The sequence below is a fragment of the Pantherophis guttatus genome, chromosome 4 (genome assembly GCF_059756535.1).
Source record: "Pantherophis guttatus breed Tessera chromosome 4, ASM5975653v1, whole genome shotgun sequence".
In the NCBI taxonomy this organism is placed as follows: domain Eukaryota; kingdom Metazoa; phylum Chordata; class Lepidosauria; order Squamata; family Colubridae; genus Pantherophis; species Pantherophis guttatus.
This window is the reverse complement of record NC_142066.1, coordinates 66171614-66194869: the sequence shown is the minus strand read 5'-3', so window position 1 is coordinate 66194869 and position 23256 is coordinate 66171614. Positions and strand designations below refer to the sequence as shown.

Genomic DNA, 23256 nt, shown 5'->3' with positions numbered 1-23256 from the left:
AATCCTTTATTGCCTTCTATTGGTGGTCCTGGTATCTATAAACCAGCTCTAATACCTCCGAGGACTTCCATAACCCTGTGTCTCAAGCTTGGCAAAATTAAACTGATTGGCTGGGGAAATCTGGAAGTTTGAAGTCCACACATCTTAAAGCTGTCAAGTTTGAATCACTGCCCGAAATGATGAAGTAATCACACCGTTTGACAAATATTCCATTATGTGCATAGTTAGATTTAACTGGGTAGTAACCATATGTTAGGGGAATTGGCTCACACAAACATACTTAGGCCAAGCCCATGTTTTTTTTCCAGTCACGCTTGGATGGATTTAGACAACACCTTCAAGCACAAAAAACGCAGAAGAAATCGGCTTCAAAACCTTTTAGTCCAGCCCCTTCTCAGAATTCCGCCTGCCGAATTGGGTGCGTCATAATTCGTGTCAGAGAAGCAGAGGTGGCTGGTTCCTCTTTTCCCACCGAAGCTCGGACTGAAACCCGGAACTGGTTTTGAGAAGGCCTCTTCCTTAACGAGAAGGGGTGGGGTTGATTTTCTTTTTTTCGCAGCTAGTCTGATGCGGCATGGCGTCTACAGGCATGCCTGACCCGAGCTTCTTGTGGGGAGTCTTCCAAAGGTGAGTCGTGTGAAGTTTCTCTTTTTCTCTCAGGAAGAGGAGCGATAAAGCTGGATCGTGGAATGCGCCCTCGCCTCCCTCCTTTTGCGCCGGGAATTCTTGATTTGAGTCTTCTTTGCTCCTGTTCTTGGCCCGCGTCGTAATTGGAACATTTTCTTGTGCTTAATTTCAGGGTTGATAAAGACCGTAGCGGTATCATCTCCGACACCGAGCTCCAACAAGCACTTTCAAATGGTAGGATGTCCTCTTTACTCCCTAGAAGTGCTGCTCTGGTGATAAGAACGCCGGTTGCGTTTACACAACTCCGTTTTTTAATGTTTCATTTAACTATACTGCGTTTGGTTAACCCAGTTGTTGAATTCGTGTACCTTGCTAAATTCAAACGTAGTTTGTTACTCGGTGCTTTAATGTTTCTGGAGAGCACATTATCTCTCCCTCTCCTCTGTGATGTTGTATAACAGGAATATTTTCTTAGTGCAATATGAATAATCAAAACCCGGGAATATAAATTAATTAAATTCAGTGATAGCAACTGGAACCTGATTAATCAATTCCTAGAAAAATATCCTTTATGTAATGACACTGGGATTCTAAAACTAAAATTCAGTGTAGCTCATTTATAAATTAATTACACCCTTTTGGTTTTCTACTTATAGTTATAAATTTTGATTAGAATGATATCACGCTAAATTATTTTTCTAGGAAAATATGGAGACAAAATTCAATCTTTTATTATTTCTATTGCAAATTGTCTAGAGATTTTTGAGAGGAAAGAGCACAACCTACTGCTCTCAAATAGCTAAAGAGGGCAGGTTTGGTTATTTCCTAAAGAGGAGTCACCAGAAATTCCAAAGATTAAATAAAAACTTCAAAAGAACATTCCATAGGAAGGCAATGGCAATTTTCTTGTTACAGCTAAGAAAATTTTATGAGCATGTCCAAGTAGTCACCAGGCGTCATTCAGCTTCTGGGATAGTTTACCTTTTTAAATTAAAAGACTTTTTGCCTATGGTAGCCTTCAAATGGAGATATGTGTGACAACTAAGACAATTCAGAATATTTAGTTGAAACAAAACAGTTAATAGTTAATCACAAAAAGGATGAAAATCCTAGTGATTGATTAATTTTAAAGAACAGTGAAGCAATTGAGTATAAAGAAATATACAAACTTGTGAAAGGTTGTTTCAAAGCTGGTGCCACTAAATATAATAAAGTTTTATAGGAGGGTTTTTAAAATTTGTTTTAACTGCTGAAGGATTTTACTATGACATTCTTTGATAATTTGATTAAAGAAGAGATTTATTATAAAAAAATACCTGAATATTATTTTCCAGTTATATATAACAAATGCAGAAATATTTTCTTTGTTGTATTCCAATAATACAGCATGAAGACAATTTTGAAATAATGTAGTTTTTAGTTTGTGGTGAATCATGTAAAGAAAAGATTTTGTAACATCTTTAAAGAAAAGATTACAGAAAGTTTGTGATAATGAACTGAAATAAGTGGAAGAAACAGCTTTACTTTGTGTTTGCTCAAATCATGTTTCACAATATAAGAATTTTAAGAATTAGTATAGCATCTTGAAAGTTATAACAGTATTTATTATGACTGACATCAGAAAGTACTGTTGAAAAGGTCATGGACTCGGGCAATGAGATTCTTCCGCCAGATCACATTTTAAGTTTATTAATCCTTTTTTTTTTTTGTTTAGTTCCCAATGTCTTAAGAGGATTTTTTTATTGTCCAGGTTTCTGTTTCCATACAATCAACAAACTTGAGATATACAGTTGCAAGAAAAAGTATGTGAACCCCTTGGGATTATGTGGAATTTTGCATGAATTGGTCATAAAATGTGCTCTGAACTTCATCTAAATCACAACAATAGAAAAACACAGTCTGCTTAAAATAATACTACACAAACATTAGATGTTGCCATGGTTTAATTGAACATAACATGTAAACATTCACAGTGCAGGGAGGAAAAAGTATGTGAACCTTTGGACTTAATAACTAGTTGACCCTCCTTTGGCAGCAATAACCTCAACCAAACGTTTCCTGTAGTTGCAGATCAGACCTGCACAACGACCTGGAGTAATTTTGGACCACTCCTCTTCAGAAAACTGTTTCAGTGTAGCAATATTCTTGGAATGTCTGGTGTGAATCGCTCTCTTAAGGTCATTCCACAGCATTTCAATCGGGTTGAAGTTAGGACTCTGACTGGGCCACTCCAGAAGGCGTATTCTGTGCTGTTGAAGCCATTTTTTTGTTGAATTACTTGTATGCTTTGGGTCATTGTCCTGTTGCATCACCCATCCTCTGCGGAGCTTCAGTTGGCGGACAGATGGCATACGTTTTCCTGCAAAATGTCTTGATAAACTCTGGAATTCATTTTCCCATCAATGACAACAATCCGTCCAGGCCCTGAGGCAGCAAAGCAGCCCCAAACCATGATTCTCCCTCCGCCATGTTTTACAGTGGGGATGAGGTTTTGATGTTGGTGTGCTGTGCCTTTTTTTCTCCATACATAGTGTTGTGTGTTCTTCCCAAGCAACTCAATTTTGGTTTCATCTGTCCACAGTATATTTTGCCAGTAGTGCTGTGGAACATCCAGGTGCTTGTTTGCAAACTTCAAACGTGCTGCAATATTTTTTTTGGACAGCAATGGCTTCCTCCGTGGTGTCCTCCCATGTACTCCATTCTTGTTTAACGTTTTGCTTATTGTAGATGTGTCAACAAAAATGTTAGCATGTGCCAGAGATTTCTGTAGGTCTTTAGCTGACACTCTAGGATTCTTCTTTACCTCATGAAGCATTCTGCGCTGTGCTCTTACAGTCATTTTTACCGGACAACCAAGCCTAGGGAGAATAGCAACAGTGCTAAACTTTCTCCATTTGTAAACAGTCTGTCTTATCGTGGACACATGAACATCAAGGCTTTTGGAGATACTTTTGTAACCCTTTCCAGCTTCATGCAAGTCAACAATTCTTGATCGTAGGTCTTCTGAGAGCTCTTTTCTGCTAGGCATGGTTCACATCAGACAGTGCTTCTTGAAACCAGTAAACCCAAAACAGGTGTGTGTTTTTAAAGGGCAGTACAGCTGTCAGTAACACATCCAATATCATCACACTGATTGGAGTCAAGATTGACTCACTCCTGGCTCCAGTTAGCTCTTGGAGAAGTCATTAGGCTAGGGGCTCACATACTTTTTCCTCTCTGCACTGTGAATGTTTACATGTTATGTTCAATTAAACCATGGCAACATCTAATGTTTGTGTAGTATTATTTTAAGCAGACTGTGTTTTTCTATTGTTGTGATTTAGATGAAGTTCAGAGCACATTTTATGACCAATTCATGCAAAACTCCACATAATCCCAAGGGGTTCACATACTTTTTCTTGCAACTGTAATTGCAATATATTTGTGTACACCAGGGGTGTTAAACTTGATTTCATTGAGAGCTGCATCAGGGTTGTGTTTGACTTCAGGGGGCCGTGGTGAGTGTGGCCAGCTCGACATCATGTCGAGGGCGCCTGTGGTAGCCTGAGTGCTCTGCCAGAGAAAACGGGTTCCTGAGCTCCATTTTCGGCTGTGACAGCCTCTTACAACCCTCTGCCAACGAAAATGGAGATCCATTTTCGCTGGCAGAGGCACCATGGGCTGGTCCTTTACTGTTTCCAGGGTGATCCCGCGGCCAGATCTAAGCACCCTGTGGGCCAGACCCAGCCCCTGGGCCTTGAGTTTGACATCCCTGGTCTACACTGAGGTTTAGGAAAAGGATATACTTGTTTATTCTATTATATCTAAAAATTGCAATTCTTTTTAATTTTGTGTCAGAAATGGAAACTATCATTCAATGTCCTTTTATATATGGGATGAAGCTTGTATTGCAGTGCTCTGTCCAACCTATTGCCAATTTTGGATATTCATACCTTCAATAAATGCTGATGAAATGTCTTGTCATGCTCATACGTAGTGTCTCATGTGATTAATGGAAATAGCATTATTCATCTCCATTTAGAATACTGTAGACTAATTAATATTCAGTGTGTAACATGACTACAAAAAAAGCAACAGTTTTAATTTCTTTTTTGTTGGCCAACATTACTTTCAGCATTGTATCCAACATACTAACCATATGTGAATAATTAGGGTAATCTGGACAAACCAGTGCAGAAAAATTAAAAGTGATTGATGACTAGAAATTATAGAGGAAGATGGAAGTAATCAGGAATATTTAATTTTGAGAAGACAGAACCACGCATGGACAGAATGGGTAGCATTCTGCAGTAACATGAAAGGAAACTACATTATTCCATGACCGGCCCTTTGTCATTACAAAGGGCAGGTCAAGGAATATGGGCTTAAGTAACAAGAAGACAGAGTTCAGTTGATTATTAAAAATATTGGGGTCCATTTTGCTGATCTCCATTGAATATGTTGTTTTCTATTGATGCATATATATAGATCAACATCAACATCTATAATTTAGAGGATATAAAGCAACGATTAAACTTATTACAAAAAACTACAGGTATATGAGGAAAAAATGAATAATAGAAATATTAAAACATTCAAAAGGAATGATTTTACTTATGAAATTGGATAAATACTTGGAAAATAAGGGTATATTTTTAAAAAATCAGATTTAGGGGATTTCCTACATCTGATTTAATTGAAGTGTGTAAAACCAAAAGAAAGAGAATTCCCATCTAGTGGGAGTGGGAGGACTACATCATCATGTTATACCATGATTTGCATGATTGTGAGGAAACCATTCCTGGAAAGTTGAAGGGGGGGAACAGTAGGCTGTAAGGAAAATGAAGACTGTGCTTTCCATTAAAATATTTTTTCTTCATATAGTTTTGCTCCTGTTACCTCAGGATACATATTGTGGAGTGTAACTTGAACAGGTACTGATGAGACAGGTTACCAGTAAGTAGTTTGGCTACTCAGTTCAATACAAAATATCTTCAAAGAAATTTGAAATTTGAAATCTGACTTATCTGCTTCTACAGCCTAGGTCTAGGACTGATGGTGAAACTATGGCACGTGTGCCGGAAGTGGCACACAGAGCCATTTCTCTGGGCACATGGAGCTGTTACCCGTTGCTTTTCCGGGTTCTGGCGTGTTGGCCAGCTGGTCTTCATGCGTGTGGGAGCACCAGAAACCGGAAGATCATCTTCCCAGCATGCGCATGAGCACTGGGCGGCTGCTCTTTCAGTTTCTGGTATGTGTGCGTGAAGACCAGGTGGCCAGTGCACATGCGGGTTCCGGAATCCACAAGGGCAGCAAGAACAAGGGGAGCAGAGCTGCCAGCCAGGACAGGCGGACTGGGGCTTCCCTTCCTCCCCGACCAAGCGGGCTTCTTGTGTGGCACCAACCCTCCAGCCCGCAGCACTGCTGCACGACTGCCCGGGGCAGTGGGGCATGGTATGATAGTTGGGTGGCCAGCCGCCCTGGTTTCTGCTCCTGCCGCTCCAAGAGGGGCAGCGGTTCTCATGCTGCCATTTCCGGCCGGGATGGAGGAAACAGAGGAGCCACGCTGCCCCAGGTGGGCCAGAGGAGAGCGCAGCATGAAGATGCTGCCAAGGGCTAAGAGGCGCGCCGGCCGAGAAGCGATCAGGAAGGGTGGGGGATTGCACTGGCTTGTTCTCGGTGGTGGGCTGGGGAGGCACTTCATCCCAGGCAGAGTTGGAGTGAAGCTCTCCCACCTGCTGGCCTCCCAACCCAAGTCCCAGGAACGCCAATGCCCCTTACCTCCAAGGCCGGGAAGGAGCTCTGGCTTCCTCTCCTTGTCTGGAGCTGTAGAACTGGGTTCTCGGTGGGGATGTTCTGCCAACCCGAGGGGGGGCGGGCATGGGGGGGAGTACCCCAAAAAGCCAAGCGAGGCCGGCACATGCCCGCTGGATAGCTGGTCTTTGTGTGCATGTGTGCACCGGAAACCAGAAGATCCCCTGCTTTTCTGGTTTCCGGCGCTTGCACACGCGCACTTTAGTACTCTGCCGAAAATGTTTGCGCGCTCCCGTTTCAGCACTCGGTGTCAAAAAGATTAGCCAACAGTGGTCTAGGAGATAACAAAAATACTCACTGCTACTGCTTTTTGAATCATAGCTGGAACCACCTTTGGATTCCATTGCTATATACATTATGCTCACAACAAACAAAGAAAACAAAGAAAAACACCCCCACATGGTTTAGAATCACAGCAAATGTGAAGTCATAGGATTCAGATAATGCACAATTGAGCCTAAAGAATAGGAAGGGAAGATCTCTGTGTTAAAAAAATATTTGGAATGTTGAATATGCATGTTTTCTTAATTTATTTCTTCTTTGACAATATTAAATAATATTTACACATTGAAGTTGTGCTAAAAGAGAAAGAGGAATTGCTAAGCAAAAGCCAAATTACAAATCACAGATCCAGTTTTTCCTGATGTTCAGAAAGTAAATAATGTTGAATTTGTTTCATTAGGAATCTAATCTATTAGAATTTCAGGATCTGAAAAATAATTTTTATTTCCACAATAGTAATATATCTTTTGATAAAAGGGAGAATATTTGTAAATTGACCAGATGAAATTAAATAAAATATTTAGTTCCGTGATATACCCAATTCCTGCAACCGTTCTTTATATGTTTTAGTCTCTGGCTCCTGAATCTTTGTTGTTCTTCTCTGTACTCTTTCCAGAGTCTCAACATCTTTTTTGTATTGTTGTGATCAAAACCAGATGCAATATTCCAAGTATGGTCATAAAGCAATACTAATACTTCATGTGATCTTGATTCTATCCCTCTATGAATGCAGCCTAGGATTGCATTGGCTTTTTTGGCTGCTGCTGCAAATGGTTGGCTCATATTTAAGTGATTGTCCACTTGGTTTCCAAGATCCCTCTCTCAATTACTGGCATTGACCCAAGCTTGGCCTAGTCTGTTACTTGTACAGTTGGTTTTTCTTGCTTAAGCGTAGAACCTTACTTTTACCGACATTGAATTTCATTTTGTTAGATAGCGTCAAGATCCTCCTGTATCTTTTGGGTGTTGGCTATTCCTGCTAAATTAGCATCACCTGCAAATTTGCAAGTTTCCCTTCTATTTCCTCATCTAGATCATTTATTGAAGAGTATTGGGTTTAAAACAGAACCTTGGGGTACCTCACTACCTACTTCCCTCTATGTGGATGTAGTTCTGTTGAGGGCTACATGCTGACTATGGTTTGTCAGCCACTTACAAATCCCATCGGGTAGTGATATTGTCTATCCTACATTTTTCTAGCTTACCAAGAAGTAGGTTATGGTCAACTTTGTCAAATGCCTTACTGAAATCTAAGTATACTATATCTAACAGCATTTCACTGATCCACTAATTTAATCATTTTATCAAATAATGAAATAAGATTGGTTTGGCATGATCTGTTTTTGACAAATCCAAGTTGGCTTTTGATTACCTACCCATGTTGGCTTCTGGTCTGCTTTTTGGGCATATAATAAAGAGTTAATTGTTTGTAGAACATCACGTACATGTTCATCAAGTTGTTTACATGCAATAAAATGTTCTGAAATGTGTATATACTGGGTTTGTACATGGAAGTGCACTGGTGAGCTACTTTGGAGTTTTATGTGTTGTATGAACAAAGGCAGGGGTCAGCAACCAATGGCTCCGGAGCCGCATTTAGCTCTTTTAACCCTCTGCTATGGCTCACTCCATTCATCCCTCTGCTGGGGAGAGAAGCGGCTGCTGCTGTAGTCACCTCTATGGCCTGCCCATGGCTCTCGTAGCACCTTGCACAGCACAGTGAAATTTAGCATGCTTCACAATGGGAGAGATGGGTTCCTTCCTCCTCCTGGAGCCCATTATGACACACAGCCACAATGCGAACCTGCCCCACTCGAACTTGGTAACAGTAGCTGTGTTGTCCAGAATGTGGAATGGGCCACTGTCTCAGGGCGGAGATGAGGTCCTGATTTCACCTTCCTCTCTCCCACCCTTCCTCCATCCCTCCCTCCTTTCCCCCCTCTCTGATTTCACCTTCCTTCCTTTAATCCTGTATATTATGGTTTGTTATTATTAGTATTTATTAAAGAATGCTGTGTAGCTTAGAGGCTCTCAGCAAAAATAACAGCAGCTGTTGTTTGTGGCTGAAGCTATCCTGGGCTGTTACTTACACACATACACCTATTTTTATTCCATTTTCCCTGGGAAAGGAATGACATCTTTTCCCCATCCCCGTCTTTACTAATCAGGACTTTGCACCAGCATGAGATTTAAACACACATTTTGCAGAGTGTCTCTCCTCTCTCCACCCTGAAAAAAAGGATTCAGAAACATGAACCAGGAAATCCAGAGGGGAGTTCCCTCTGGACTTGGGGGAGCAGAGAGAGGAAGGCAGAGAGTCGGGGGGCTACCAGTCTGAGAACTTGGTGAGGTCTGGAGCTACTGTGTTTTATGCCCGTTGCCGCCAACCAAGACCCTTCGCTTTCCCACAGAAAATGCTCCGAAGCTGGTGGGGAGGCAAAGAGCCGGTTGATACCATGGAGGGGGTTTTCTGTCTGCTCCCCTCTCACAGCCTTTTAGATACTATTGTCTCACCTTGCTTCCACCTCCCCTTAAAACGAGGCTAGGGAAGAAAGTGGGAGGGGGGAATCCAAGGGGGAGGGAAGAAGAGACCCAGGCAGATCCCTCTCTGAATAGCCTCCCACCCAGATTTCAACTGATTTTATCTCTGATCCTCCGACAAACAGACCCCACCCTGCTTTTTGGTCTCTGGACCATCAGGCCTTTATTTTCCATTTATTGGGGGAAATTGGATTTTTATTGGGTCTTCCCCATCATAACAGGAAATCCAGCTGGGGGGTTTCTCCTCTTAGAAGTCCCCCTACCCTTCCCCTGCTCCCTTCCCCCCCTGTCAGTCTCACTTCGGGACAGAGGAGAACGCACTGGAAATGCGTGTTGGGGCGACATCGGAGCATGCTTTCTGGCCTCTAGTGCTTGGCCCGCAACTCTCCACGCCCTGATGTCTCCACAGCCCCAGCCATCACTACTCAGGTTTCTCAAAGGCACGGCACATTTCAAAGGTGGCAGCTCATGTCTGGAGGTGCTGAACAGTGTCCTGCTGTGAGAGCCAGGCCAGGCCTCTCCACCATCCGACTCGCCAATGGGGGTGCATCTGCTGGGCCAGCTGTCCCCCTCCCACTGGGCTTTTGTGCTCAGCACTCAGCTGGGGGAGGGGAGCGCTTCCCCACACTGCCCCCTTTCTCTTGGCCCCCCCAACAAGGGAGGAGGAAGGCCAAGCTTGGAGGATGGCCCCCATCATGCAAGATCTGCCCCCGCCATTCTCTTCCAGCTCTCTTTGCTGGCGGTAGCAGAAAATGTACCACAATGAAGGTCGAATCCTGTTGCCACACAAAGGTAAATACAGGGGTTCTTCACTCCCGCACTAAGGCGACAGGGCAACAGCTCTTTCATCCATCTGCCGCGATAGGGCAACAGGGAACTACAGCAGAGGGATGAAAGAGCCACATGTGGCTTGGGAGCCGCGGGTTGCCAACACCTGGTTTAGAAAATAAGTTACAGCTAGAAAGGCTAGGATTTACTGTAGATCCTTGTGAATTGCCAAGCATCTAACAGTTTTCTGTGCTACTTTTTGTTATTTATGCAAATAGTGTAGCTAAAGAACAGAATGAAGGATACTAGACGTTTTCAAGTCCTCCTAAATCCTCCTAAAACAGGGATCCTTTAATACAAATTGTGGCATGGAAATTATGTGTATTCTATCCAGGTTTCTATAGAGCACACCTTGTTCTAAAGATCCTTCCTGAAAAATGAAGCCAAATTGTGGATTTTTCTGTCACAAAGAATAAACATTAAATCTCAGGGAAAGCCTATGAAAAACACATCTGTTTCTTTCCCTTTTTCTCATTTTGGGGAATTGGTTTGAAATTGTGAACTAAGAAATAATATTGATTTACAGATGCACAGTTTGAAGCCCTGAGGCTGTATACAGTCCCTCAAATCCTCTACTACAAAGTTTTACCAAAGTATAATTTAGAATATAATAGAAAAGAGAAATTATTCAAAATATCACAAGAATATAATTGCATTAATTATATTTAGTTTGAATTATTTTAATATTGAATTACTTATTTAAAAATAAATGAAATGAAATGATTATTTCTTAGGACCCATCTACACATTTTTGGAGTTTGGCCATCAGCATTCCACTCAAGTTTGATCTTTGATTTGGGAAAACTATATGCTTGTAATCTAAATTCAGGCTGCACAACCTTTTCCAGGCCGAAACTATTTTTGCCTTTGAATGGGGGTCTGAGGGCTATGCTGCAAGGACAAAATTGATATAATTAATACTAATAAAAATGTAATACAGAGTTCTTCTTCCTTCCCAAGACTTAAATTTAATTTCCCTTTTTAAGTCACTTATCTCACCCCACAATGAGCATTGAGACAATAATGTTCTCGTAATGTAAACCATATGATTTATTTCCCACCTCTAAAACAATGTATATAAGAAATTTCACAGACATGACTTACTGACCTAATGTTGTACTCTTGAAAAAAAAATAATCTTCTCCACTGCCATTGCCTGAATAACTTGATTCTTGAAGCCAAATCAGGTAATATGGTCAAGCTACTAAAAGACATACAGCAATTAGCAGGAGGGAGATTCATGTATATTACAAGGCAAAGGAAAAATAAGTAGTGGGAAAATCAAAATTGTAGTAGAGGTGTTAAAGGATGTCATTACAAAACAAAAAATCTAATGTATTTGCATCCAAGAAAATAAATACCCTTCTAGTGTTTTCCTGATAGAAGAGTGAGGTCTAAAACAAGATCTCAAAGGCTTCATTAATTCTTTCTGTTCCATCTCTTAACATAATTATATTTATAGAAAATAGTATTGGAATAAAAACGAGTTGATACTGAAATCAATTTACTTTATCATTTCTTCAAAACTTTAAATATGTTATACAAAAAGGAAATGGTATTTCCTTTTGGTACCTGTCTCTTTTTTATGAACAGCAAGAAATTGATACTGTTCCAACTTCTTCCTTATTCTAACTATTAATTACTACTAAAACTCTTATTTTCATGACCTTTACATCATAGAGCAATCAGTACATCATAGAGCAATCATTTTTAACCAAGGTACCTCAAATAGCTAACTTGCAGAATGTGTCTAAAATTCAAGATCCTTGACTCTTGAGGAAATGAAATTTGGAAAAGTTGTGACTGATTCAGTGTACTAGCTACTGCTGGATCTCTACATACCATTTCTGACCTGCACCCCTTCGTTCTTTTCCCAACAACTTCCATTGCCTTTCTCCCTGCAAGCTTCCCACAAACAAAATAAATGAAGAAGCCGGCGGAAGTTTGAGGAAGGGAAGGAGGGATGCAGTTTTTGAAGCTTTCTGCCAGCTTCCCACAAGAAATTCAATCCAAGGTAACCCCTGACAAAATAGCCTTTCAACTTGTATCTCTCTCCAAAGCACCAAGGAGAAAGAATACTTAGTTGTTATTAAGAAAGTGTTCTCAACTTTTCTGCAGTTGGGCCAAACACATTCTAAGTACAGGTAGTCCTTGACTTAGAATTTAATTTAATTAATTTAATTTAATTAATTTAATTTAATTAATTTAATTTATATGCCACCCCTCTCCGAAGACTCAGGGCGGCTCACAATATATTTAAAAAATCATTATAAAAAAAGACATTGAAAAATTAAAAACATTAAAAACTCATTCACACCATTCATGGCTGGATCTCACCAGATCACAAGAGCAAGATCAACGGCCCCAGCCCTGCCAGAAAAGCCAGGTCTTCACCACTTTTCGGAAGGCCAATAGGGTGGGGATGGTCCGGACCTCAGGAGGTAACTGGTTCCAGAGACCTGGGGCAGCCACAGAGAAGGCCCTCCCCCACGGGCCTGCCAGCCGACATTGTTTAGCTGATGGGACCCGGAGGAGACCAACTCTGTTGGTCTCTGGGAGACTATGTGGCAGAAGGCGGTCTTGAAGATAACCTGGCCCTGAGCCATGTAGGGCTTTAAAGGTAATAACCAACACCTTGAATTGTGACCGGAGACCAATAGGGAGCCAGTGCAGCTCACGAGGAATTGGTGTAATGTGGGTGTACCTAGGTGCACCCATGACGGCTCGCGCGGCTGCTCTACGTAGAGCTGTTCTACGCGACTGGATAGAACAGTTCATTTAGTGACCATTCAAAGTTACAACAGCACTGGAAAAAAGTAAGACCATTTTTCACACTTATACAATCATTGCAATATTTCCATTGGTCACATATTCAAAATTCAGACACTTGGCAACTGACTCATTTATGACAGTTGCAGTGCTCTGGGATCATGTGATAACGTTTTGCAAACTTGTGCCAAGCAAAGTCAATGGGGAAGTCAGATTCACTTAACAACTATATAGAATAGAGCAACAGAGTTGGAAGAGACCTTGGAGGTCTTCTAGTCCAATCCCCGGCTCAGGCAAGAAACTCAATACCATTTCAGATAAATGGTTGTCCAATCTCTTCTAAAAACTTCCAGTGTTGGAGCATTCACAACTTCTGGAGGCAAATTCTAATTGTCAGGAAATTTCTTTTTAATTCTAGGTTGTTTCTCTCCTTGATTAGTTTCCATTAGTTTCTTGTCCTGCGCTCAGGTGCTTTGGAGAATAGCTTGACTTCCTCTTCTTTCTGGCAACCCCTGAGATATTGGAACACTGCTATCATGCCACCCCCTAGTCCTTTTCATTAAACTAAACATACCCAATTCCAGCAATCGGTCTTTATATGTTTTAGCCTTCAGTCCCCTAATCATCTTTGTTGCTCTTATCTGCACTATCTGGTGCGACCGGAACAATCTGGAACTAAACACACAGAACCGTAGAAATCGTGGTAGACTTTAGGAGAAACCCTTCCATACTTCCACCTCTCACAATACTAGACAACACAGTATCAACAGTAGAGACCTTCAAATTTCTAGGTTCTACCATATTGCAAGATCTAAAATGGACAGCTAACATCAAAAACATCATCAAAAAAGCACAAAACAGAATGTTCTTTCTGTGCCAAGTCAGAAAGCTCAAACTGCCGAAGGAGCAGCTGATACAGTTCTACAGAGGAATTACAAGAATTCTACAGAGGACACAAGAACAGTTTTTTCCTGAATGCCATCACTCTGCTAAACAAATAATTCCCTCAACACTGTCAAACTATTTACTAAGTCTGCACTACTATTAATCTTCTCATCATTCCCATCACCCATCTCCTCTCAACTAATGACTGTATGGCTGTAACCTTGTTGCTGGTATCCTTACGATTTATATTGTTTCCTGATTACTTATTTGTAATCTATGACTATCATTAAGTGTTGTACCTTATGATTCTTGATGAACGTATCTTTTATTTTATGTATACTGAGAGCATATACACCAAGACAAATTCCTTGTGTGTCCAATTACACTTGGCCAATAAAAATTCTGTTCTATTCTATTCTATTCTATTCTATTCTATTCTATTCTATTCTATCCTATCCTATCCTATCCTATCCTATCCTATCCTATCCTATCCTATCCTATCCTTACCCCTACCCCTACCCCTACCCTTACCCCTATTCTATTCCTAGAGTTTCAACATCTTTTTTACATTGTGGTGACCAAAACTGGATGCAGTATTCCAAGTGTGGTCTTATCAAGGCATTATAAAGTGGTATTACTTCACATGATCTTGATTCTATCCCTCGGTTAATGCAGTCTAGAACTGTGTTGGCTTTTTTGGCAGCTGCAACACACTGCTAGCTCGTATTTAAGTGATTGTCCACTAGGACTCCAAGGTCCCTCTCACAGTTACTACTATTGAGCGAGGTTCTACCTTTAATGTACTTGTACATTTGTTTTTTCTTGCCTAAATGTAGAAACTTGCTTTTTTCACTATTAAACTTCATTTTGTTAGATAGCACCCAATGTTCAATTCTGTCAAGATCAGACGTGGGCTGCTGTCAATTTGGACTGGTTCGCCCGAACTGGTGGTTCTGATTCTTTTTTTTTTTAAAGTTAATAAATAGTTAAACTTTAATAAAAGTTTTTTTTTTTAAACAAACATTCAAACAAAACAATATATTCTTAATCATTCAGTGTTTCATCTGGGTGCATATTTTGTGTCTTCTCCTCCCTCCTCCATCATTTTCATATCATATTTCTATCATACCTTTATATTTTCATTTAGATTGTTACATCATTCTTCCCAAATTTCTTATGTTTATATTAATTCATCAATTATATATATATATATATATATATATATATATATATATATATATATATATATATATATATATATTTCGTAGGCTTTTATGTGCATATTCTTTCTAGCCAGGTTTTACCTAGGTAAGCTAAGATGTTCTACAGCCCTGGTTCTATGAAATCTCATTCACAAGTTTCTGGGCTTTTTCCAAAAAGCAGCACAGAGTTGCTGTTTGTCAGCAGAAAAAAAGCCCAGAAACTTGTGAATGAGATTTCACAGAACCAGGGCTGTAGAACATCTTAGGTAAAACCTGGCTAGAAAGAATATGCATATATATATATATATATCTTCTCTAACCATTGATATAATTGTCCCCATACTTTAAAATATTCCAATTTTTCCTTTTCTTTAATTACCAATGATGATCTATTCATTTCTGCAAATTCCAATATTTTCTTAATTACTTCTCCCTCTAAAGGGATTTTCTCTGCTTTCCAATTTTGCACAAATACAATTCTCGCTGCAGTTACAATATGTATAATCAGATAAGTATTCTCTTTACTATATTTCTCTGGTAAGATGCCCAATAGGAAGAGTTCAGGTTTTAAATCAATACGTTGTTTTATCATTTCCTCTAGCCATGTTCTAATTTTAATCCAGTAATTCCTTGCTTCTGTATACGTCCACCACATATGATAATATGATCCTGGTATCTCATGACATTTATAGCATTTAGCTGATTTATCTTTAAACATTTTTGTTGGTTGTTCCAATTCTGTGCCATTCAGAGAATCAGCAAATTGGATCATCGGCAGGTCCTGCCCCCACCTGTTTTTGGGGCCAAAAACGGCCTGAAAACGGCCCAAAAAACAGACCGGTTTTGGGCCATTTTCAGGTTGTTTTTGTCCATTTTTCAGGTGAAAAACTATCTGAAAACGGCCCCAAAAATGGCTTGAAAACAGCCCAATAAAGCTGGCTGCAAGAGAAAAAGAAGCTGGGTGAGCCAGACTCAGAAATGTCCCAGGTCACCTTGTCCCAGAAGCAGCAACCTTGCACTCTTTCCCTCTCTGCTAGCCCCCTTGTTCGTATGGGATCACTCAGCAACACAGAGGGAGAAGGGGGCAGTATTTCTGTGTGCTCCCATTTCTGTGTGGCACTCTCCCTTCAATGCTAGCAGCCACCACTGCCTCTTTTCCCTCTTTGCTGCTGGGCGATCCCATATGAAGAAGGAGGCTAGCAGAGATGGAAGAGTGCGAGGTTGCTGCTTCTGGAATGAGGGGACCTGGGAAACATCTGGATCCAGCTTACCCAGTTTCTCTTCCTCTCGCAGCCAGCTTTCCCAGTCTAGCTTGACACGGTCTCTCCAGGATCTTTGAAAGATATAGTTCAGTGGTTCTCATGTCTGCCAGTTTCTTCCAAACCTTGGAATGTAATCCATCTGGTCCTGGTGACTTGACCTCATCTAGGGTGGACAGGTGTCACTATTTTCTTGCCTATTTTAACTTGTATTCCTAATTTATTTTTCATGGTATTGTTTTTCATAGATTGGACTGTTTTTTTTCCTTTTGTAAAGAGAGATGCAAAAGTTAAGTAGTTCTGCTTTCTGCTTGTTGCTTGTCACCTTCTTGCCACTTTCTCCCACTAATGGACTAATCGTTTCCTTGACTTTTTTTTTTTACATGTTGAAAGCAGGTTATTTTTGACTTTTGCCACAAGCCTTAGTTCGTTTTGAGCCTTAGCTTTCCTCACTTCATCTTTGCAGGCTCTGGCTATATGCTGATATTCTGCCCTAATTATGTGCCCCTCTTTCCATTTTTTTATACTTGTCATTTTTGTCTTTCAATTTATCGGAGAGTTCTTTATGCAGCCATGCTGGCTTCTTTTCAGGGCTGTTATTTTTCTTCTTCATTGGTATTTTGCTATACTGGACTTTTATAATCTCACTTTTCAAAAATTTCCCAAAGTCTCTCTAAGTTTATTGAAATTAGCTCTCTTAAGATCCAAGACTCTAGTCTGATTTTGTTCTGTTGCTTGTTAGTTACATAATGTTGAATTCCAATATTGAATTATCACTTCCCTACCCCACCCCCAAAGTTCCTGTAGCTGCAATACCTTCTACCATTTCATCTCTGTTAGTAAGAATTAAGTACAATATGGCTGATCCCCGAAAAGTTCATCTATTTCCTTTGTTTGGTTGGGTGGCCTACAGTATACACTTATGGCAATGTAATCCCCCCCCCCTTAAATTGACCCAAATGCATTCAAGACAGTTTTTGTCATTGTTGTGCTCTATTTCTGTAGAGGTGTAGTTATTTCTTATGTACAGTGCAACTCAACCTCCTCTAGAGGGATTTTAATAATTTTAACTGACCAAATAAAAGATACATATTCCATGTATGGGTTTCATCCCACCAAGTTTCCATAATTCCAACAATATCATACCTGCCCTCCTTTACATGAATTTCTAATTCACCCTGTTTATTCCTCATACTCTATGCATTAGTGTACATACATTTGAGTCCTTTTTAACTGACCCTGTGTATTCTTTCTACATAACCTGTGTTATACTTGAGTTCCTCTACTTCCTTATCAGATCCATCCTTATTAGATGGATGCAAGCCATCTCTTTTGTACAGTTTTTCACTGGATTAGCTTCAGAATATAACCAAAGCCTTTCCCTTTACACCACTTCTTTAGCCACACATTGAATTCTGCTATATGCTGGCCTTTTCTTTTTGTTCTTTATATATAGGTGAAACCTCTGAAAAGGTAAGCCTACAGCCTATCCTCCTAGGTTCCTGCCCCAAGCTCTAGAAATCATTCTACACAGAGAGTACATCTTTTTGGGACAGATCATTTGTGCCAAGATGTATAATGGCATCAATATCACAATCCTTACTGACATTCTTGACTATCTTAAAAATACACCTTTTGTGTCTGCTGGCAGTAGGCACCTGGCAGATATCTCACCTCTTTCAAAATATGTTACTAACTTAACAACTGCAGGGATTCACTTAATAACTGTGGCAAGAAAGATTGTAAAATGGAACAAAATTCACTTAAAACTGTCTCGTTGAGCAGCAAAAATTTTGGACTCATTATTGCATTCTTGTCCCTTCTCCATAGAAGAAATCAACACTGCTATTAGTAGCCAGAAATGTGGTAAAGCACTTAGTTTCAATGGCATTCATCCAGAATTCCTGAAAACATTCTAGAGGTACACATGGAATTGGATTGATAAATTCTTTTCAGATGTGGTTTCCAATGGCTGCCTCTTAACAGATTTTTTTTAAAAAAATCCTAAAGTAATATTACTTCTAAAACCTGGAAAACCACAACATAGTAGAAAGCTACTGCCCCCAATCACCCTTTTAGTTCCATCTACAAACTCCTGTAGAGATTAATTATAAACAGAATAGGTACTATAATAGATGAACATATATCTGTGAAGCAAACCAGGTTCCAATGTTAATGAAACTGTGTAGATCATGTGTTACATTTAACAGACCATATTGAAGCTGGATTCCAACAACTTCTAAAAATCACTGCTATATGTTCATAGACCTAAATGGGTCATACAACAGAGTCTGGAATGGATGGATGGAATGGATTATTATACAAACTCTGCCATGTTGCCTCCTGTAAAACTATTTTTAAATTAATTAATTAATTAATTAATTAATAACATGCTGAGTGATCAATAGACCTTTTCAGATAATAATGGGGGATAAGTAAGGTAAGAAGATTAAACAATGGCCTCCCACAGGGCTATGCAGTGCTACTCACATTATTCAACTTATGTGGGACCTTTACCTGGCAACAGGCTCATGAAGAAGGAGCTGAATAAGTAAAGACAGACTGATGACAAAAATGTCACTCATAGAAGGAAACAACAGCCAAGACAATTGCCTTGGTGCCTAGTGCTGCCAGTCCAGTCCAGCCCACTGGAGCTGAGCAATCAATTTCATATACTTCCTCTTGAAGAAAGCATGCAGACGCTGGAGAAGGAACATGTTAAGTATTCCTGGGACAGGAAGGAAAGTAGGCCAGACCTTCCCAAGGAAAAAAAAAAGTAAGTGTTGGTGATAGGAGATCCACTTCTCAGGGGAATAAAATCAGCAGCCTGCAGACCAGAGAATCAATCTAGGGAGGCATTTTTCCGCTCTGGGCAAAAAACAGATGAGACTGAAAGCCTTACAAAAATAACCAAGCCCAAGTATAAGTATCCCTTTCTTCTCATTCATGTGGGGACAAATGATACAACAATGAACCTGAAAACAATATCAAAGGACTGTAAGTAATTTGGCATGAAAGTTAAGGAGTTAGAAGCATAGGTAGTGTTTTCATTTGTACTTCCAACAAAAGGTTGACATCCAGCAAGGGAACAAAGGATTATAGAAATAAACCACTGGATTAAGGGATGGTGCCATCCAGAGAACTTTGAATTCCTAGACCAGAGTCTGCAATATGGACCACAGTCTGCAATAATGACATGAAGGCCTTCTGCCTTCAGAAATCAGCTGCACCTCACAGAAACCGGGAAGAATGTATTTGGAAAACAACTGGCTTAGCTTATCCAAACAACTTTAAATTAAAACTAAGAGTAAAGGGTTACCAATCTTTAGAATCTTTAGGACCTATCCCCAAGCATAAACTCCATAATATAAATAAAACAAGAAGGTAGAGAATGATAGAAAGGAAGAAAAACTCAGATATAAAGAACCCAGATCAGCTATAATGGACTCAGATGCATAAACACTAACGCTCAAAGCTTGGGGAATAAACAGGGTAAACTTCAAGTACTAGTATATGAGGGCAGATATGATATACTGTAGTTGCCATTACCGAAACTTGATGGGATGAAACTCATGATGGGAATGTACTGCTGGAAGGATAAAAACTGTTCAAAAGAAATAAACCTAGCAAAAGAGCGGGTGTAGTTACATTATATGTAAAAAATCACTACCCTCTACAGAAATGCATAAAACCAAGGATGAAAGCCTCCTTCAATGCATGCGTTAAAATAAAAGGAAAATAGGATGACATTGCCATGCAACCAAGCCAAAGAAATAAATGAAGTTTTTACTAATCAGTTGACTATGTTTCTTTCAAGATATAAAAACAAAAAGTCAAGGCAACAATCGGAGCATTAATGGGAGAAGATGGCAAGGAAGTAATGGGCAGCAGGGAGAAAGCATCTTGTTTTGTATCTGTCTTCACACAAAAAGAAAAAATAGTTCAACCTACCATAAAAATCAGACTAGGAATATAAATTAAAATAACAAGAAAATAGTATGAGAATGCTTGTTCATGAAGTAAGATGAGTTCAAATCGAATGAGTTCTTTGTGGCTTAGCCTGAGTGTGCTTCCTACATCTCCTACTTTGTATTTGAGTTATTCTTCTTTCACTTTACTCCTACCTCCTTATATGATTGGTTATATAGTGGTTTTGGCTTGGAATTAGGTTCTAAAAGTTGTGAAGATTAGTCTCCCTCCCCTCCATTTTAGTTTAAAGCCCTTCTGATAAGATAAGCCAGTCATTTTCCAAATATATTCTTTCCTTTTCTTGTGAGGTGCAACCCATCCTCATAACTAATAACTTAGAATTTAATCTATTTTAAAAAATTATTTTGAAAGCTCTGATCTTTTGGGAATATACCTTCCTTTAATTCAGGGGTCTGCAACCTTAAACACTTAAAAGAACCATTTGGACCAGTTTCCCACAGAAAAGAAAACACCAGGAGCCAATAATTTAACAACTGATGATGGTGGGTGTGGCCACCTCGATGTCACTCACTCCCACCCAGTCACATGACCCCCCCCGCCACACACCCCAGTCACATGACACCCCACCACCCAGTCACATGACACCCCCATACACCTACCCAGCCGGTCATTAAGGCAGAGAACCGGTTGTTAAATTATTGGCTCCATCTGGCCCCACCTCACCCCTTCCCTCACAGCCATTCTTGCCACACCCGGCCTTGGGTGTGTTGTTCACACCTACCTCTCTCCCTCCCTTCCTTCCCCCCCTCTCCCTCCGTCCGTCCCTCTCCCCCACTCCCCACCCTCACTTCCCAACTCACGTACCCAGGGAAATATTCCCAACAATATTTATTCAACAATAAATAAATGAACTGGCCACGTTCTCTGTCTCTAGAAAAATACAAAAATAAACCTTGCATTGCAAAAGGAGTGATTGTCAGGATGTTACATCACAGCAGCATGAGGTTGCTGCCTCAGATTGCCGCACACACAGTAGAGATGTATCATCCCAAGCAGCAGCACACTTGCACAGGCATGCATACGCATCCTGCAACTCAGTCCAAAGTGGCCAGAAAATATAGTCCCCAGGTGTCCCTGAAGATGCTTGGCAGGCAAAGTACAGAACGCAACCCCCCCCCCAATCACCAAGGCAGCATCCACTGAATCCTTTCAAAATTGGGCAAAAGTAGAGAGAGGAGAACAGACGGAGCTGAATCGAGCCAAATCTCTCTCTCTCTCTCTCTCTCTCTCGCTGCCTGACACTTCAGGAAATAGGGGGCAGCTACTTCCGGCCTTCGTTGATGCTGGACGCACAATCTGCTCTCCACCCTGAGACACTGGCCCGGCCCGCGGCCAATACCGCTGCTGTTGCCAGGGACGAATGGGCAGGGTCGCATTGTGGCTTCGTGTCATAATGGGTTCCAGAAGGAGGAGGACATTCCGTCTGCCCCATTGTGAAGCGCGCTAAATTTCATTATGCTGTGCAAGACACTGTGAGAGCCGCGGGCAGTCTATGGAGGCAGCCACAGCAGCAGCTGCTTCTCCCTCCAGCAGAGGTATGAAAAGAGGGAGATGTAGCAAAGGGTTAAAAGAGCCACATGCGGCTCCGGAGCCATGGGTTGTTGACCCCTGTTTTAACTCTATTGCCTTCAACTGCAAACAACCCACTTCTAAATGTTTTCTTATAACCGAGACCATTTGTTAGAATCTACTTGATTTAAACATGGAATCTAGAAATGTTAATTCCTCTTTAATTTTACTTAATGTTTCTGCTTTATACAACAATGAACAAAAAGGAAAAAAAATGGGTATTGTTGAACCTCAAATGTAATTCTGATGGTTGATCTGATTGTGTTGTGCTGCCGTGGGAGGTTGTATTTTCTTAAATTTTTAATGTTGTGAGTACCTGGGTCACCAGTATGTGAGTTGGGCACCCATATACATTTGTTACATAAAAAATGTAACTTGAAATCATATTAAGTGACAATAATAACAATAATTCCTTTTTAAAAATATATTTTGGCCAACTATGCTGATAATCTGATTTCTTTAGATTTGCTTTATCAAATTTGATATTTGTTCAATTTTATTCATCCCTGTCTAAGTAATTATGTACAATATAGTTGTTGCCAATCCTTAGTGACCACATATGTAGATTTTTTTTCAGTGAGTACAATTACAAGCTAATAGTATTTTATTTTATTCATGGCACTTCCTTTTACCAAATAATTCTAGATGCCATAATTCTCTTGTTGGGCAATTTAAATAATCCATAGCCCTTAAACTTCATAGTTTAATGGGAATTTAAACTCGCCCAAGCATGCCCTACATTGTCAATTCAATATAGCTCACAATAGCAACTAACATGAAGAGTAAATCAAGCATTGGATGCTATCAGATCTTTAACTGAATTATGTTGGCCATTTTAATCTGAAACTCAATAAAGACAACCAGAAATAATGGTAGCTTCAGCTTAAAAAATTTTTACTTACTGTGAAAAGGGTCAGGACATCCTACGGACATCCGGTTGCTGTCGCTGCAAGAACGGCTTGGAAAATAGCAGGCTCTGCCGAGCCCTGCGAAATCCAGCCGGCAACTGCTGTCAGGGGACCCTACAGGATCCAAGCTGCCTTGTAGGGGTGGCGAAGAAAGGAGAGGCACTTCATAGACCACGAGGAACTTGCAATTTCCTCGTTAGGTCCGAAGCAAGCTCTCCAGAGCAGCAGCAGAGACGATGGCCATTTTTGGCTAGTCACAAGCTGGGACAACCAGGACCACGAGATTTGTGCTGGAGTGGTCCAGACAGTGGTGGGTTACTCCCGTTCTTGCGAACTGGTAGTAAAAGTGGCAGGAGGCTTTACCCACCACCCGAACGTCATCATGGACGATCTGCGCATGCGCAGAAGCTTCCTGTTGCGAACCGGTAGTAAAGATAAGTGGAACCCATCCCTGGGTCCAGAACATTGAAGCTGGGTGAGATAACTTCCAACTCTTACTTTAAAGACTTAAGTACAAGAATTTCAAAAAATACTCCAAGTATTAAGGAAGCAGTGATTAGACACATGGAGAAGATTAAAGACTAAAAATTAAGAGGCAAAAGA

The 23256-nt window shown here is 40.4% G+C and overlaps 1 protein-coding gene across 6 annotated transcripts in view; it reads left to right on the top strand.

Moving 5' to 3' along the window:
- Positions 1-220: 220 nt before the first annotated feature.
- Positions 221-23256, top strand: part of PDCD6 (programmed cell death 6) — a 96592-nt gene continuing 73556 nt past the window's right edge. For 2 of the 6 annotated variants that reach the window (XM_087892342.1, XM_060691792.2), the window contains exons 1-2: positions 428-627; positions 800-861. In XM_087892342.1, coding sequence (XP_087748468.1) covers positions 575-627; positions 800-861 — 115 coding nt within the window. In that variant the 5' untranslated portion in view covers positions 428-574. Of the gene's footprint in view, positions 628-799; positions 862-21659; positions 21712-23256 lie in introns of those variants that run through there. The other 4 variants (XM_034416398.3, XM_034416397.3, XM_034416399.3 and 1 more) reach the window with 4 other exon arrangements.